Raw genomic sequence first — 15982 nt, forward strand, 5'->3', positions numbered from 1 at the left:
CATCTCAGATGGTCTAGCAGTGACCCATGCTCCCAGAATGACTCCTTCCCACCCCTCCTGCCCTGACTCACCTGGAAAGAGCTCCCACGTGGGGATGCCAAGTGTACTGGCCTTGCCAACCCTGAATGCCCGATCACCCTCTGGGGCCCTCTGGGGGCAGAGGCCAGGCCCCTCAAGGACCCCAGCCTGGCCCCCTCGCATGCCCAAGGCCTTCAGCACATCCACAGGGCCTGCTGTAGAGAGAAGCCAGGGTGCAGGGCAGTTAAAACAGACCCAGCACTTCAAGTGAGTAGCTCAGATTTGGGAAATTCAGCCTCCCACTGTGTTTGTGGGTCCGGGAGAAGGAGCAGGCCTGGGACCTGCACCCATCTCACCACCCCACAGCTGTTCGAGCTTCATCAGCCTGTTGACTCCTGTTTGGGTTGATTTTTCCCCCCCTTGGTTTTTTGGTGAGGGAAAAAAAAAAAATGTTGACCTACTTCTGGGATGAATCAAGGCTTCCTGGCCTGAGCCCCGGAGCCAAACTGTCCCCTTCTCTGTGCTCCCCCACACCGACGGACTCCCTGGGGCTTCTTCCCCAGCCTGAAGCCCCCTGCCAGGGAAAACCCGCTTGGAGAGGAGGGGCTCCCAGTGCGGTGTGTTTTTCCTCCACTTCCTCCCTCCAACCTCCTCCTTTGACCACCATCACCCGTGATCTGCGCCCTTTCACCACGACCTCTCCTGACTTCTTCCTTCTGACCTCCCCCTTGATCACTATCACCCATGACCTCCTCCTCTGCCTACCCCAGTCTCCTCTATCTGACCTGTGACCTCCCCATTTTATCACCCTCTCTAGCCTCCTCCTTATGACCACCTCCGTCTAATAACCTCCTGACCTCCTCCCTCTGACCCTATTACTCTCGTCCCAGGAAAGGAACTGGTTTGGCCCAACCAGATCCGAAATCAGGCCATCCTACCAGCCCCACCCCACAGAGCAGGCCAGTGCTAAGTGGAACCACATGGTTTGAGCGGGGAGGGTGGGGGCTTCCCCTGAGCCCAAAGCCCCTGCCTGCTCTCCCCTCCCCCCAGCAGACTGTCCCACTGACCCCCTGACCCAACCTCTTGGCAGAAGCCAGTTCTGTCAAATCCACCCATGACCTCATCCGGGGGGAGTTTCTGCTGATCTCACCATTGGGAGTCAGGGTGGGGGGCCAGACTTGGGGGAGAAAGGGGCTTGGATGAGGGACCCCCATCCAGCTCCTCCTGGGTCAGATCCTTCATTCTCCAAAACTTACACACCCCTATTCCAGCCTCTGCTCACTCCTGCCCCCAACCTCCTGTTCTTTCTTTCTTCTCTCCCCCTCCCTGCCCTCTCTCTCTGTCCCACTTTCTCTGCTGGTCTTTCCAGGTTCCTCTCTGCGTCCAACTCTGAATCAGTGTCTCTCTTTCTCTCTTACTTCCTAACTCTCTCTCTCTGTGTCTATTGGTATTTCATATATATATATCTGTGTAGATTACTCTCCCCGTCCTTCTCTCTCTCTCTCTCTCTCCATCCACGCCCCCCCAATTTTGCCGCCGTCACCACCCCCACTCTAATTGCCTGTTCTCTGGCTGGGCTGTTATTAAGAGGTATTTGGGTTACAGTCCCCTGGGACTAAGATCTGAGCTCCCAGGCTCTGTCAACCACAAGGGTCACTCCCCCACAGAATGATCATACCAGCTGCCCCCTCTCCAGGCTGCAGCCCAGCGGACAGCTGAGATCCATGACCCCATGCAGTGTGGCTCTCCCCTCACCCAGACCCCTGTCCCCATGCTGTGGGAAGGGGTAGCCTCTCGCCCAGCTGCTCATTCACATTGAAAAAGTCCTTCCCATCACCTAACCCAAATGTCTCCTGCTTCAATCTTGTATCTCCTCTGTAATGACCTTTCAGAAACTGACTGCCCTTTCTTTTCATGGCTGGCTTTGTGACAAGAAGACACACAAGAGGCATTGAGTCCTGCCTGCAGGCCCAGAGGGTGGGGGTCGGCTAGGGACCCAGCCTGACCTTCCCCCACACTCTCCCCTGTGTTGGTCAGGGCCCCAGGGAGATGTTGGATGGGGTCTAGGATATGAAGGGAGGCAGGCAGACCCTAGGTTGGCATCTCCTCAGAAAGGTAGGAGAGCATAGGAGTGAGTGTATGTGCCATTGTACAAGTACACGAGATTGTGCAAGTGTGTCCATGACTCTATATGGAACAGGGAATGGCTGAGCATGCGATCTGTGGATGTGTGGTGTGTGCCAAGTATCTGGCCTCCAGTGGGGAGATTAGGTGCGGGTGTTCGGTGAGTGACTGGACAGGCATGTGGGCTCGGGTCCTGTCAGTGAGCAAGTGAGTCTGTGATTGTAACAGATGAGACTGGAGATGAGGGAATGTGGTTATACGTGAGAGTATGGCCACCTCGGCAAGCGGGTGACTGGCTGTGAATGCTGACAGGGTTGCGTGGATACCAGTGGAAGCCTGTGCCAGGGCTGCAAGGCGTAGGAGGGTGACAAAGGCTGTGACCCTGTGGCGGGTGGCTGCTGGGGTTGCCTGGGGCGTGGGCACCGGTGTTTAAAAATTCCTGGTGTCCCCGAGGGCTTATATTCTGAATGGATGCCTGAGATTGCACGACTCTGGGGATGTGTGAGCATGGGAATGGGACATGGGCCAGTTTGGGACAATCCACGTGAACAGGCACCTCCCTGGACTCCAGAGAAAGTGAGAAAGTGTAGGACGGTGGGTGTGTGTGTGTGTGTGTGTGTGTGTGTGTGTTGGGGGCTGAGTTAACATTAGGGAGGGACTTCCAGAAGTGCCTAAGCCCAGCCTCTCTCAGACCCGGGATGCCACTTGAAGAACCATAACCTTCCCAAATCCTTGGGCGCCCCCAATCCCGACCCTTTGGGGCGGAGCGCGGCGTCCAGCCAGAAGCGCGCAGCTGGGCGTGCGTCAGCGCTGACTCACTCGTCCGACGGCCCCCGGGACCCCTTGAGGCCCCTGAGAAATTCCTCAGGAAAAACACCCGCGGCTCGCTCAGCTGGGGGGGGGGGACTTCCACTTCCGCCCCCGCCCGCGCTCCGCCCCGCCCCGCGCCCCGCCCCGCCTCGCCCCTCACCGCGGCCCTCCCGAGGCCCTGTCCATGGTGCTGATCGCGGCTCTGGGGAGAGCAGGGTGGGGGAGGGGAGAAGTGGGGGCAGAGGAGGTGGGGGCGCGCCAATTGGAGACAGAGGAGGAAGAGGAAGAATACGATGAAGCCATTAGGAGCGATGCAAAGGAAACTTTGAATCCCCGATTAGTCCCCTCCCATACTCGTCCCCACTCAGCATCACCCCCAGAATCATCCGCTCGCGTCCTTATGGGCCACTTTTTACACCCCCAAATCACAACCGAACCCCTCATCGGGTCACCCAAAGACAATCACACGCGTAACACGGTTATTCTCTAAGTCAGCCCTACACAGACACACCCACAACTCACAATCACACACTTGGCCAGGGATCACCCATCACACATATTCATACCATAATCGTCAACTCCCACACACAATTTCACTTCAAATGGCCTCACACACATTGCTACACACACACCTACAAATTGCATTCACTCCAAGGCATCCACCAGTAAAACTCGGTCACACGTATCCCCCCTCCCCCCAGCTGTCACACCCACAAATTGCCCAGAGTCGGATACGCGCGCCCAAACAGAGCACCCCAGCCACTTGCTACACTCACGCCCCCCTCGCACGCCCCCCATTCCTGACTCCACCCCATCTTTTGGGAGCTCGCTAGATCCTGCCCTCTGGATCCTACTCCTATCTCCTTCTTTCCGGCTCACCCGCCTGCGTCCGGAGAAGAAGCTGCAGCGAGGCCAAAAGCAGACAGAGGCCGGCCCGCGGCTGGCCCAGGCCTCCGCGACTCCCCATTCCGGCGGGGCCCACACGCAAGGCGGGGACCGGCCGGGGCGTCTACGGGGCGCGGCGACTCCTCGGGCTCCGGGCACTCGCTCGCCGCGGCCGGCTCCACTCGCATCGGCAGGAGACTGCAGGAGACCCCGCCCTGGCCTCGCCCTGCTCTCCCGCGCCCGGCCGGGCGGGGCTCGCTGGAGGAAGGGGGGTGGCTGACAGCTGGTGGGGGAGTTGGGAAAGTTTGTGCCGAGTGCTGATTGGCCGGCTAGGGCTGGAGCCCTGAGCCGGGAGCGGGGGCTCTTCTTGCCCCACCCCACAGTGGAGGAAAAGGGTCACTCCTACCCAGCCTTAGAATTCGGGGTCCCAGACTTACCCCAAACCCTTTCCTCCTAACAGGCCCCCTCAAAACAGATGTTAGCCCCATTCAAACCTTCAGCTTCCATCAGCCTCCACCCAGGCCCTGGAGTTAAGGCTTTATGCAGCTTTTTTATATCAAATATTTTCTGTCTCACCCAGGCCCCCAGAAGGGGTCCCAGCCTGATGCCCAATTTTCACCCACTTGCTTTATCCCAGTGGCTTAGACACAATGGAAGGTACCAGCTTCATCCCAGGCCTTCCCTTTGAGTGTCTCATCCCACCTCCAGCCTCATACCAGATTACAAAATGGGTTCCCAGCCTTACCCCAAACCCTCATTTCTCCACCCAAATTCCAGAATTGGATGTCCTGGCCTCACCCCCAAACCTTTGACACAGATTCCAAAACACAGTCCTCAATTTCTCCCAAACTCTTAATCTTCAGATAAAGGGTCCCATTTCCATCCTAGCCCTCTCCTCCCCTCTCCATGATTCAGGTCCCCAAATAGATGTCTTATCCCCAATTCCAAATCTTCACATATGCCCGCATTAAGTGGGGGAAGTCTGGCCCTACTTCAAAGCAGGGCACTGCCTTAGGGAGAGGTGGATACTTGCCATTCTTTGGGTGAGGTAGAGCTACCCTTCACCCTACTGGGACCCCCCACTGTGAAGCTCCCTCATCCCCCCCCAGGGGGTCACATGGAGCTGTCTGTGCAATTGAACAAGCACAGACTTGTGGGATCTGAGGGAGCTTCTGCAGGGAGAAACCTAAGGTGCCTATCCTCCACGGGGAAGAGGGAGAAGCCGGCAGTGTCTCCCTCCCAGCCTCTGGTTCTTCGGACAAAGAGTGTCTGTCTCCCCAGAGAGGATGGGTGGAGCCCCATCTGGCCTAAGGGTGAAAAGGGGGCAGTGGGGTGGGGAGGAGAAAGGGAATTTCCCCAAGCTGCTGCTTCTCCCTCCTCAGGGACCTCAGCGACTAAGACTTCTCCTGCTAAAAATTCTCATCGAGTGCCCAGCCCTGCCTTGCTGGGAAGTTCTTCCTAGTCTTCCCCAATCATGTGACATATCTACACCCATTCTTGTCTTTGAGAGGAGCCTTCTGGGACCATATGCTCTGCCACTTTCTCTCACTCTCTCCCTTGCATCAGAGATTCTTTGCCCAGAATCGACAGGAAGAGAATGCCCCTGCTGATTCCCCCACCCCCGAATGATTTATAGTTATAATAAAAAGACCCTAGTTGTGAGTGTAGCAGTGAGAAGAGATTTTTAACAGATAAAAGAAAGAGGCTATTTTGAGGTTAAAAGATTTCCCCCACCCAGCTGCCTGCCCAGGGTCAGTTCAGAATTGCTGTCTCCTGGGGCCCCTTCACCTTGCAGGGGAAAGATGGGAGGGTGTCTAGGAGGTAGGGGGGATGAGGCTAGGATGGGTGGCAGGAGTCAGGTGCTGGCCAGCAGAGGTCACCCATCCCGGGAGGGATCAACATGGCCGACGCACCCCGGACTGTACTGATCTCAGGCTGCTCCTCGGGAATTGGCCTGGAGCTTGCAGTGCAGCTGGCTCATGACCACAGGCACCGCTACCAAGGTTAGAGGCCCAGGGTGGGGCTGGGAGGGGCAGGGGTGGGCATTCTGAGGACCTTCAGCCCTCCTGGCACCATTTCCACTAGCCCATCCCGTCAGCTGTATGTATGGGCTTGAGGAGGACCGAGGACACATGGAAGCCCCTTTCCCACCTCTGCTCATGAATTATCCCCTCATCCAACAAATATTTCTTGTGCACCTACTGGGTGCCAGGCACTGTTCTAGGTGCTGGAACCACAGCTGTGAACAAAACAGACAAAAATCTCTGTCCTCAGTGTAAGGAGGGAGCAGAGCAAGGACAGACAATAAACAGACTTTTTAAAAATTGTATAATATGTCTAATGCTCATAAGTGCTAAGAAGCAAAGTAAGTGTGGTATATGGTAGGAGGTTGGGGGGAGCGGGGGGGGGTGATTTTTTTAAAGGGCTGGTGGGGAGGGCTTCCCTAAGGTTCCTCTTGGGCATTCCCTAGGACTCCCCTCCCCCACCCCTCCCCAGATTACTGCTCCAAGATAAGCCTCTTAAGCGACCCTGACCTTGGGGGCTTAAAGGGGGCCTCTAAATCTAGGGACTTAGCCTCGGGCAACTCTGGAGTAAATTGCCTCCGTCTGCACTCCACCCATGGGAACCTCTGACCCAGAGCAGGCTGCAGCTGAAGTGGGCAAAGGGCTGCTACTTACAAGAAGGTTGCAGGGGGTGAGGGCATTGCCCCAGTTGGCAGAGCAGCTTCTCCCAACCCTCTGCCCTCTGTCTTAGAGACACACACAGCCTTGGATGGGACAGACCGAGTGCCAGTGCGCAGGGAAGTAGTTGTGCTGTGTGTGTCCCTTTGTCCCTGGGACACTAGTCACAGCCCTGGATAGGCAGATGAATGTATAAAACTGAAAGATGTTTGTGGAGTGCTTACAATGTGCCAGGTTCTGATCTAAGTGTCGTGCATCCAGTAAGTCATTTAATTCCCCTATCACCCCTATGAGGTGGCCACTAACATTAGCCCCACCTTAGAAATGAGGAAACTGGGACACAGAGTGCCAAGGATTCTTGCCCAAAGTTGCCCCGCTGGAAAGTGGCAGAGCCTGGATTTGAGCCCAGGCAACCCACACCCTGGGACCACAGTTGTCACTGTATGGAGATGTATGTGCTCCCATTCATCTGTGCGACACCCATGAGTCACACAGGGCCACAGACTATATGAACACGGCTCCCAGCGCTGTGCATGATCATGGGTACACGCATGAAGGATACAACATGTATACAGGGGTTTGAGCTCAGCACTCCCAACAAACCGAGGTTCAAATCCCAGTTCTAACACTTACTAGTGGTGGGACAGGCAAGGAACTTCATTTTCTTAGCCTCAGTGTGTTGATCTCTGATAGGGACAGTAACTTTACCTACTTATTCTGGCTGCTATTGCTAAAGAACAAATCATTCCAAAATTTCTGGTGTAATAGGACAATGGTAGTCACGGTTTACAAAAGTCATAGTTTACAAAACGCATGGTTTTGTAAAACCATGGTTTTTGGTTTACAAAAGCCATAAATTTGGAAGGGGGCAGCTAGGTGATTCTTGCTCAGGGTCAAAGGCTACAACTGCAACAGTGGGGACTAGTCACAGCTCTGGGCAGGCATCTCTCCTCCTTCTAATAAGGTCAGGTCTTCTCCATGTGGTTCCTCTGTCTGGCTAGCTTGGGGCTTCCTCCCAGCATGGTGGCCTCAGGATAGCTGGGCTGCTACAAAGTGGCCAAGGATTTTTTTTAAAGCTTGTATTTACTTATTTGACAGAGATCACAAGTAGGCAGAGAGGCAGGCAGAGAGAGAGGGAGAGGGAAGCAGGCTCCCTGCTGAGCTGAGAGCCCGATGTGGGACTTGATCCCAGGATCCTGGGATCATGACCAGAGCCGAAGGCAGCGGCTTAACCCATTGAGCCACCCAGGCGCCCCGTGGCCGAGGATTTTAAGAGTAGATTACAGGGCTGCCTGGGTGGCTCAGTCAATTGAGCATCCAACTCCTGATTTCGGCTCATGTCATGGTCTCAGTGTCATAAGCTTGAGCCCTGCATCGGGCTCCGTACTCAGAGCGAAATCAGCTTGGGATTCTCTCTCTCCCTCTCCCTCTGCCGCTCCCCCTACTCCTGCTCTCTCAGTCTCTCTCAAATAAATAAATAAATAAAATCTTTTTAAAAAGAAAAAGAATGGAGCTCCTGGGTGGCTCAGATGGTTAAGCATCTGCCTTCAGCTCAGGTCATGATCCTGGGGTCCTGGGATCAAGCCCCGCATTGGGATCCCTGCTCAGTGGGGAGCCTGCTTCTCCCTCTGCCTCTCTCTCTTTCTCTCTCTCTGTGTCTCTCATGAATAAATAAATAAAATCTTGGGGGAAAAAAAAAGAAAAAGAATGAACATTAAAGCAAACAGAGTAGAAACTGCAATACCTTTTCTGACCTAATCCCAGAAGCCACACAATATCACTTTCACCGTGTTCTGTTAGCGCCCAGCTAGACACCAGATGCAAGGAGAGGGAAATGAGATATCATGTCTTGAGGGGGAACAGCAAAATTCTCAAAGAGCATATGCGATGAAAAATGCTGTGGTCACCTTTGAAAATAAGCCCGTTACCTTATCATAGGGTTCTCGTGAGGAGTAGAGACAATGCTTATAAAAGTGTGTAGCACAGTGTTTGGCACATAGTAGATATTCAATAAATCGCCAGTTCTGTGGCTGATGTAGATGTGGCTATTTGTATTTCCATGTACGCACAACGCACATATATTGACCCTAAATATGCATGCATTTCTTTTCTCAAGGCAATGTGTTCTCTACTTATTTTATTTCCTTACTCACTGGACTATCAATGCCGTGAAGTCAGGGACTTTGTCTATCTTATTTCATGCAGTCGTCTCAGCACCAAGAATAGAGCATAATGTGTACTAAGTCCATGCTCAGTAAATGTTGGATGGAGGCTTGGAGGGCTGGAGTGATGAAAGTACATGTAAATGTATTCACACTATATGCATTTGGGGTTGTATAGTAAAATAGGTGTGTAAACCTGTGGGTCTCCATCCCTCTGTGACGGCTCATGCAATATCATGGAGATATGTAAGTGAATGCACAGGCGAAAGGAACCCAGTGCTTGCCTCAACCCTCTGCTTTCTGTCCCCAGTGGTGGCCACCATGAGGGACTTGGGAAAGAAGGGGACACTGGAGGCAGCTGCCGGGGAAGCCCTGGGGCAGACCCTCACCGTGGCCCAGCTGGACGTGTGCAGTGACGAGTCAGTGGCCCAGTGTCTCAGCGGCATCCAAGGAGGGGAAGTGGATGTGCTGGGTGAGACTGAACAGCCCCTGGGGTCACCCTCCCCTTCCCTGACCTAAGCACACGTCCTCATTGTAGTGAATCCTCTCCAATGTCTGAGCACGAGCCTTCTTGCTTCACCAGCAACCTCTAGCCCTGGACAGAAGGGGTAGGCAAGATGGCTAAAAGCCCAGGGTACCAATTTATTAGGGTTACAAGAAATAAACTGAGTCCTGGGGGTAGGGTAGATTTTACTGAATAGAAGAACACCATATGGTGTTCTGTTACATTTGGTTTTTCTCCAAAAACCATATATTGGAAAACTTGGAAAAGTTACTTTGATGAGTCATTTGGGGAACGGAGCATGATGTAGAAGCAACACATGATCTCTCAAAGACCTTCGAAGGAAGGTGGGTGTGGCTGTTTTGATGCAAATTGGGGTCAGAGCTGAATTGCTCTTGCATTAAGGGGAGGCTGCTCCCAGCAACCCTTCCCCCCACCTGGAGTTCAGGGTCCTCATAACAAATGCTAAACTATATGTAAAGATTATCAGGGTTCCACAATTGTCCACTCAGGATACTCTGGACTGGCCCTGAATTTGGAGTAAGGGGTGGGATAATTCAGGGAGTGTCCCTAGAGGAGTGACACTAGAAGGGTTGGGGGACTTCCAAGTAACCTTCAGTCTCCTCCTTAGTGAATAATGCTGGAGTGGGCCTGGTGGGGCCCCTGGAGGGGCTCAGCCTAGCTGCCATGCAGAACGTCTTTGATACCAACTTTTTCGGGGCTGTCCGTCTGGTCAGAGCTGTCCTTCCTGGCATGAAGAGAAGGCGAAAGGGCCACATTGTGGTGGTCAGCAGTGTCATGGGGCTGCAGGGTAAGCCCTGGGGACCCACCCCTTGGAATCTCTTCGCATCTGACCCTCCCCAGGCTAGAAGAATGGCAAATAGGTTTTAGCTCATATTCCAAATGAGCCTGTGTTGAGAAGGATTCTGAAGCTCTATAGGAAAAACATTTGCAGATTAGATTATGTCGGCCAGGCTGCGAGAGCTAAGCGGTAGTGTTGTAAGTGCTGCAACGGTCATCCCCATCCAGCATCAGTGCTACTTCTGGACACCTCTAAGCCCAAGGCAGGGCTCGAACTCACAACCCTGAGATCAAGACTTGTGCTGAGATCCACAGCCGGACGCTTAAGCAACTGAGCCCCCCAGGTGCCCCAGAACTCCTTTCCTGTGACATTTTTTGTCAAATACCTCTAACCAAGCCCCAGAGATGCCTAGCTTTGGAGCTCTGAGGTTCTGCAGAAAAAGAGAGCAGTGATTGTTTAGCAACATCTGCCGTGAGCCTACTATGGAGGCCACTTATTTGCCATCCATGCTCCTGGGTCTTTCTTCCTTGATCCCCTCTAGATGCCCTTCCTCTCCCTGGAAATTCCCTGGGATCTGCCCTTACCTCCTCAGCAGCCTCCTGAAGAATCCACAGTATTTGGTTTTGTTTGTTTGTTTGTTTGAAGAATCTAGCTTATGTTACCCCACCATGGGGAAACTATAACTACCCATCAGTCCCATCCCTTTGGCTCCTCTTCCAGCTGTAGCTCCTGACCTCAGGAGCCACATTCACTCTCAATAAGGACAGATAAGAAAGCTGCTGAATAGTACTTGCCCTCAGGGACCCTGGCAACTCTATGCTCAAGGGGCCCAGAGGTTTAGAGGATGGACGGAAGGAGGGTTTTCCAGGGCAAAGGGCAAATGGAGCACAGGGAAGAGGCAGCACGTGGCACCCCAAGACAATCTCATCCTAAGCCTATGGGTTCATCCTTCAACATATGCTCCCATCATACATACGTACACTCATCCTGTTGGCCTTAGATACCCCCCCCCCCATTCTGATCTTTAAACCCTCTTCGCTCCGTCTCCTGAAGACCCCATGTCCCTCTGGACCCACAAGCCTGTCGCCCAGACCCCAAAGGGCCCAACCTTCTCCAATCCTCTCAGGTGTGGTGTTCAATGAAGCCTATGCAGCCTCCAAGTTTGCCCTGGAGGGATTCTTCGAAAGTCTGGCTGTCCAGCTGCTGCAGTTCAACATCTTGTGAGGCGGGCGTTTGGGTCGTGAAGGGGGGGGGGGTGGAATGGGAGACAGCGGTGGAGAAAGGTGAGGGAAGGGGAGGCGGTGAGAGCGGTGAGAGGGCGTGGGCTGGGAAGGCCGAGATGGTGGGAAAACAAGGCAGCAGTGAGAAAGTGGAATCAGGAATGAGGGCAAGGGAGTTACCGGAAGACCGTGGAGGAGGATGGGGGATGGGCAGAGGAGAAGCTGGGGGAACCAGGAAGGATGAAGGAATGTTGAGAGAAATCGGGGGAGAGAGGAGAAGAGGGACCGTGATGGGGCCGAGAGTGGGGTTGGGTTACTAGACCCCCTACCCCTATGGATATCCCCAGCATCACCCTGGTGGAACCTGGCCCAGTGGTCACTAACTTTGAGGGGAAGCTCCTGGAGCAGGTTTCCACAGCCGAGTTCCCAGACACTGACCCCGACACCTTGCACTACTTCCGGGATTTCTACCTCCCTGCCTCCAGGGAGCTCTTTCACTCTGTAGGACAGAGCCCACAGGATGTAGCCCAGGTGAGTGGGGAACCCAGAGTCCCAAGACATGGCTCAGATATGTGAGGGTGCCCACCCTGCAAACCCCCCCTCCCTGAATCCAAGAGCTCAGGGCTCCACCCCATAGGTCATTGTCAAGGTCATCAGCTCCACCAGACCACCCCTGCGCCAACAGACCAATGCCCGCTACACCCCACTGATTGTGCTCAAGACTGTGGACCCCTCAGGCAGCCTGTATGTACGCATCACCCACTGCCTGCTCTTCCGCTGGACACGCCTTCTCAACCTTGGCCTTCGATGTCTGGCCTGTGGCTGCCTCCGCTTCCGAATATGGCCCCGGTGAGCAGAGCTTTCCTTGGAGGCTTCCTGGAGGAGGCAACAGTGTTGCTGGACCTTGAAAGATGAGATAGACTGCCTCATTCAACCTCTGGACTTTATTATCTTGGGTCTGGGAATATAAGGATGATCTAAAACCCCTTCCACATAGAACTGAGTTGACTAACGGGTCTTCGTACTTTTCTGATCACACACTCTGTCAGCAAAATGTTTGTACACTCACCAATAGTGCAAGTATATTTTTTTCATAAAATATGTATTTGTATCCACGAGTAATCACTATATTAAATATTTAATAAAGCTCAATTTCTTGTGTCTAAATAAAATTTTTTTTTTATCGGGGTGGGGGGGGAGAGCGAGCACAGGCAGACAGAATGGCAGGCAGAGGCAGAGGGAGAAGCAGGCTCCCTGCCGAGCAAGGAGCCCGATGCGGGACTCGATCCTAGGACGCTGGGATCATGACCTGAGCCGAAGGCAGCTGCTTAGCCAACTGAGCCATCCAGGACGTCCCTAAATAAAAAATTTTTTAAAAATAAGTTTCAGGGGCGCCTGGGTGGCTCAGTGGGTTAAGCCGCTGCCTTCGGCTCAGGTCATGATCTCAGGGTCCTGGGATCGAGTCCCGCATCGGGCTCTCTGCTCAGCAGGGAGCCTGCTTCCCTCTCTCTCTCTCTCTCTCTCTGCCTGCCTCTCCATCTACTTGTGATTTCTCTCTGTCAAATAAATAAATAAAATCTTTAAAAAAAAAAAAAGTTTCACTTCAAACACATTAGAATGGCTACTATAAGTAAACCAAGCAAAGTAACCAGTGTTGGTGAGGATGTGGAGAAATTAGAGCCCTTAGGCACTGATGCTGAGAATGTAAAATGGTGTAGTCACTGTGGAAAAGAATATAGTAGTTCCTCAAAAAAAAAAAAAAAGAAAGAAAGAAAGAAACAGAATTATCACGTGACCCAGCAATCCCATTTCTGGGTATTAACCAAACAAATTGAAAGCAGGGTCTCAAAGCCCATACTTGCACACCCGTGTTCATAGCAGCTTTATTCACAATGGCCAAAAGGTGGAAGCCATTCCATCCATGGTCCATCAACAGAAGACTGGATAAACTCAATGAGGACATCCACGAGATGGAATATTATCCAGCCTTAAAAAGGAGGTGAATTCCAACACCTACTGCAATGTGAGTAAACCTTGAGGACCTTGTGCTCAGTGAAATAAGCCAGACAGAAAAAGGACAGATACTGTCTGATCCCACTTAGATGTAGTCCCTAGAGGAGTCCAATCCACGGAGACAGAAGGTAGAGATGGGGGGAGCCAGGCAGGGTGGGGCATGGAGTCAACGTTGAGTGGGGAGAGAGTTGCAATTTTGCAAGACAAAGAGTTCTGTGGTTGGACGGCAGTCATGGCTGCACGGCCACGCGAGTGGCCTCAGTACTAATGATGTGTACGCTCAGAAATGGTCAAGATGGTAAATTGTGTGTTTTGTACATTTTATCACAATTAAATTTTTTTTAAGATTTTATTTATTTATTTGACAGAGAGAGATCACAAGTAGTCAGCGAGGCAGGCAGAGAGAGAGGAAGAAGCAGGCTCCCCACCGAGCAGAGAGTCCGATGCGGGGCTCAATCCCAGGACCCTGGGATCATGACCTGAGCTGAAGGCAGAGGCTTAACCCACTGAGCCACCCAGGTGCCCCACAATTAAATGTTTTTAAAAAGCAATCGGGGTCCAAGTTTCTTGGCCCTCGTGTGGAGAGTTTGGAAGCAAAGGGACTCTGGGTATAAAGGTTGACCTTGTCTCTTGTTCACCGGGTGACCCTGGGCAGGTGACTTCCTGGTGTCATCTTCTGGAAAGGGGAGCTAACAATAATGGCAGTGAAATGACAGGAGAAGCACCCTGCACTGTGTTCCATTTCGCTTGGAGCTTTTGGTGTGGCTCCTGTTTAGCTGTCTCCTTGGAATGCCAGGCTCGGGGCGAAGGTGTTTTAATTAATGTCTGCTCTTGCAGCCTTGTTAGATAGAGGCTCTCGGGACCAGCCCGGTCCATAAATGAGGGAACTGAGGTTGTCCAGAGCAGACGGGAGGGCAGAACTCAAGCCTAGGTCTGTCCAGCTCAGTGTATGCTGGGCCTTAAGGGTCTCTAGTAACCTCTTCTAGGACAAGAGAAACTGAGTCCAGGGCCCGTGAAAGAGGTCTCTTTGAGTCAGTGCACATATACTGGGGCCACTTAATATTTTTGGTCAAATGAACCCCTCCGTTCTCCTCCCCGACATGGGATTTTTGAAGTTGTGCTGGAATACGGAAAAGAGTACATGAAAATGGGGTCCCTGGGGGGCTCAGTTGGTTGAGCATCTGCCTTCAGCTCAGGTCACGATCCCAGAGTCCTGGGACGGAGCCCGGGCTCCTTGCTCAGCAGGGAGCCTGCTTCTCCCTCCTACTGCTCCCCCTGCTTATGCTCTCTCTCTCTATCTGACAAATAAAATCTTAAAAAAAAAAATGTTAAAAAGAATATATGAAAATAGATCATGACGATGGTTGCCCAGCCTTGTGACTATACCAGAACCACTGAATCGTGCACTTTAAAATGGCAAATTTTATGGTATATGAATTATATCTCAATTTAAAAATTAAATACATTCTTTTGAAGGAATATATGAAGCACACATGTGCGAGAGGTCTCTGGAGTGCCGGTAGGAGGCCTCAGCAGGAGCTGAGAGGCAGGGAGGAGAAAGACCAAAGTATTTCTCCCCCAGGCTCCCTCCATGGGGGTCTCGTGTATTAGCAGCATCTCTCCATCCATCCAAGGCCCCAGCTCCATTTTCTGAAAACCACTCCCTCCCTATGCCCCCTCCAGCCAGTGATGGTGTTGGGACCCCCACTATTGCCATCAGGATGACACTGCACTATCTTCCCTAGGGATACACACCTTCTGTCTTCACCTCTACGATTGTCCCTGTCTTCACTGACCTCCAAATTACCCACTTTGAATATATTATCTTTTTCCATCCGGGATTCTGACAGACCCAGTGTATGTGTGTGAAAGAGCTGGGGAGCAAAACGCATGCACACTAGCTCACCGTCAGACTCCACCATTAGAACGGTATGGATATTTACTGCCTGCCTTACCCCAAAGGTCTCCACCATCCCGATTTCTAAGTGCAACATTATCTTGTTTTTCAAGAAACTCCCTTAAATAAATTATTACAAGTGACTAATTTGGGATGCCTGGATGGCTCAGTCGGTTAAGCGGCTGCCTTCTGCTCAGGTCATGATCCCAGGGTTCTGGGATTGAGCCCCTTGGGGGACCATCATGGGGCTCCCTCCCTGTTCAGTGAGGAGTCTGCTTCTCCCTCTGCCTCTCCCCCAACTCATGCTCTCTCTCTCTCTCTCAAATAAATAAATAAAATATTTTTTAAGGTTTTTTTGTATTTTATTTATTTGTCATAGAATGAGAGTGAGTGAAAGAGAACACAAGCAGGGGAAGCAGCAGGCAGAGGGAGAAGCAGGCTCCCCACTGAGCATGGAGCCCAATGTGGGACTCGATCCCAGGACCCTGGGAACACATCCTGAGCCGAAGGCAGATGCTTAACCACCTGAGCCACCCAGACGTCCCTACATAAATAAATAAAATCTTAAAAAAATAAGATTCTTCCCAAGAAGGAAAAGCCATCATAGTCACCGTAAGTGAGGCCAAATTCGGTATTTACAGGTGGGACGTACGATATTCCAGATCCTATACTCATAGGCTCTTGGTGCAGGAAAATACATCTCTCTCAGATTGGCCTTCTCTCCCAGATTGTCTTGCAACAAGGGAGTGAGGCTGTCACCCCGATTCCACTCGGGTACAAAGTTAGATTTGAGAACCACCACCCAAAGGAGGAGAGACCAGGAAAGGGAGGTAGCAGAAGGGACAGGAGCGTTGCAAATGTCCAGGGC

At 52.3% G+C, this 15982-nt stretch overlaps 2 protein-coding genes across 4 annotated transcripts in view; one reads left to right on the plus strand and one right to left on the minus strand.

The window, feature by feature from the left end:
* Window positions 1–4074, minus strand: part of COL5A3 (collagen type V alpha 3 chain) — a 36613-nt gene extending 32539 nt beyond the window's left edge. The window contains exons 1-2 of one of the 3 annotated variants that reach the window (XM_059159904.1): window positions 3832–4071; window positions 72–230 (exon numbers count right to left, since the gene is read on the minus strand). In XM_059159904.1, coding sequence (XP_059015887.1) covers window positions 72–230; window positions 3832–3919 — 247 coding nt within the window. In that variant the 5' untranslated portion in view covers window positions 3920–4071. Of the gene's footprint in view, window positions 1–71; window positions 234–3831 lie in introns of all 3 variants that reach the window. The other 2 variants (XM_059159903.1, XM_059159905.1) reach the window with 2 other exon arrangements.
* Window positions 4075–5722: 1648 nt separating this feature from the next.
* On the plus strand, window positions 5723–12253 carry RDH8 (retinol dehydrogenase 8). Its single transcript, XM_059165122.1, has 6 exons — window positions 5723–5840; window positions 8991–9152; window positions 9814–9993; window positions 11111–11204; window positions 11552–11735; window positions 11842–12253. The coding sequence occupies exons 1-6, from the start codon at window positions 5738–5740 to the stop codon at window positions 12055–12057; spliced, it is 939 nt and encodes a 312-aa protein (XP_059021105.1). The 5' UTR covers window positions 5723–5737; the 3' UTR covers window positions 12058–12253.
* Window positions 12254–15982: the final 3729 nt, after the last annotated feature.

The sequence above is a fragment of the Mustela lutreola genome, chromosome 2, assembly GCF_030435805.1.
Source record: "Mustela lutreola isolate mMusLut2 chromosome 2, mMusLut2.pri, whole genome shotgun sequence".
Classification (NCBI taxonomy): domain Eukaryota; kingdom Metazoa; phylum Chordata; class Mammalia; order Carnivora; family Mustelidae; genus Mustela; species Mustela lutreola.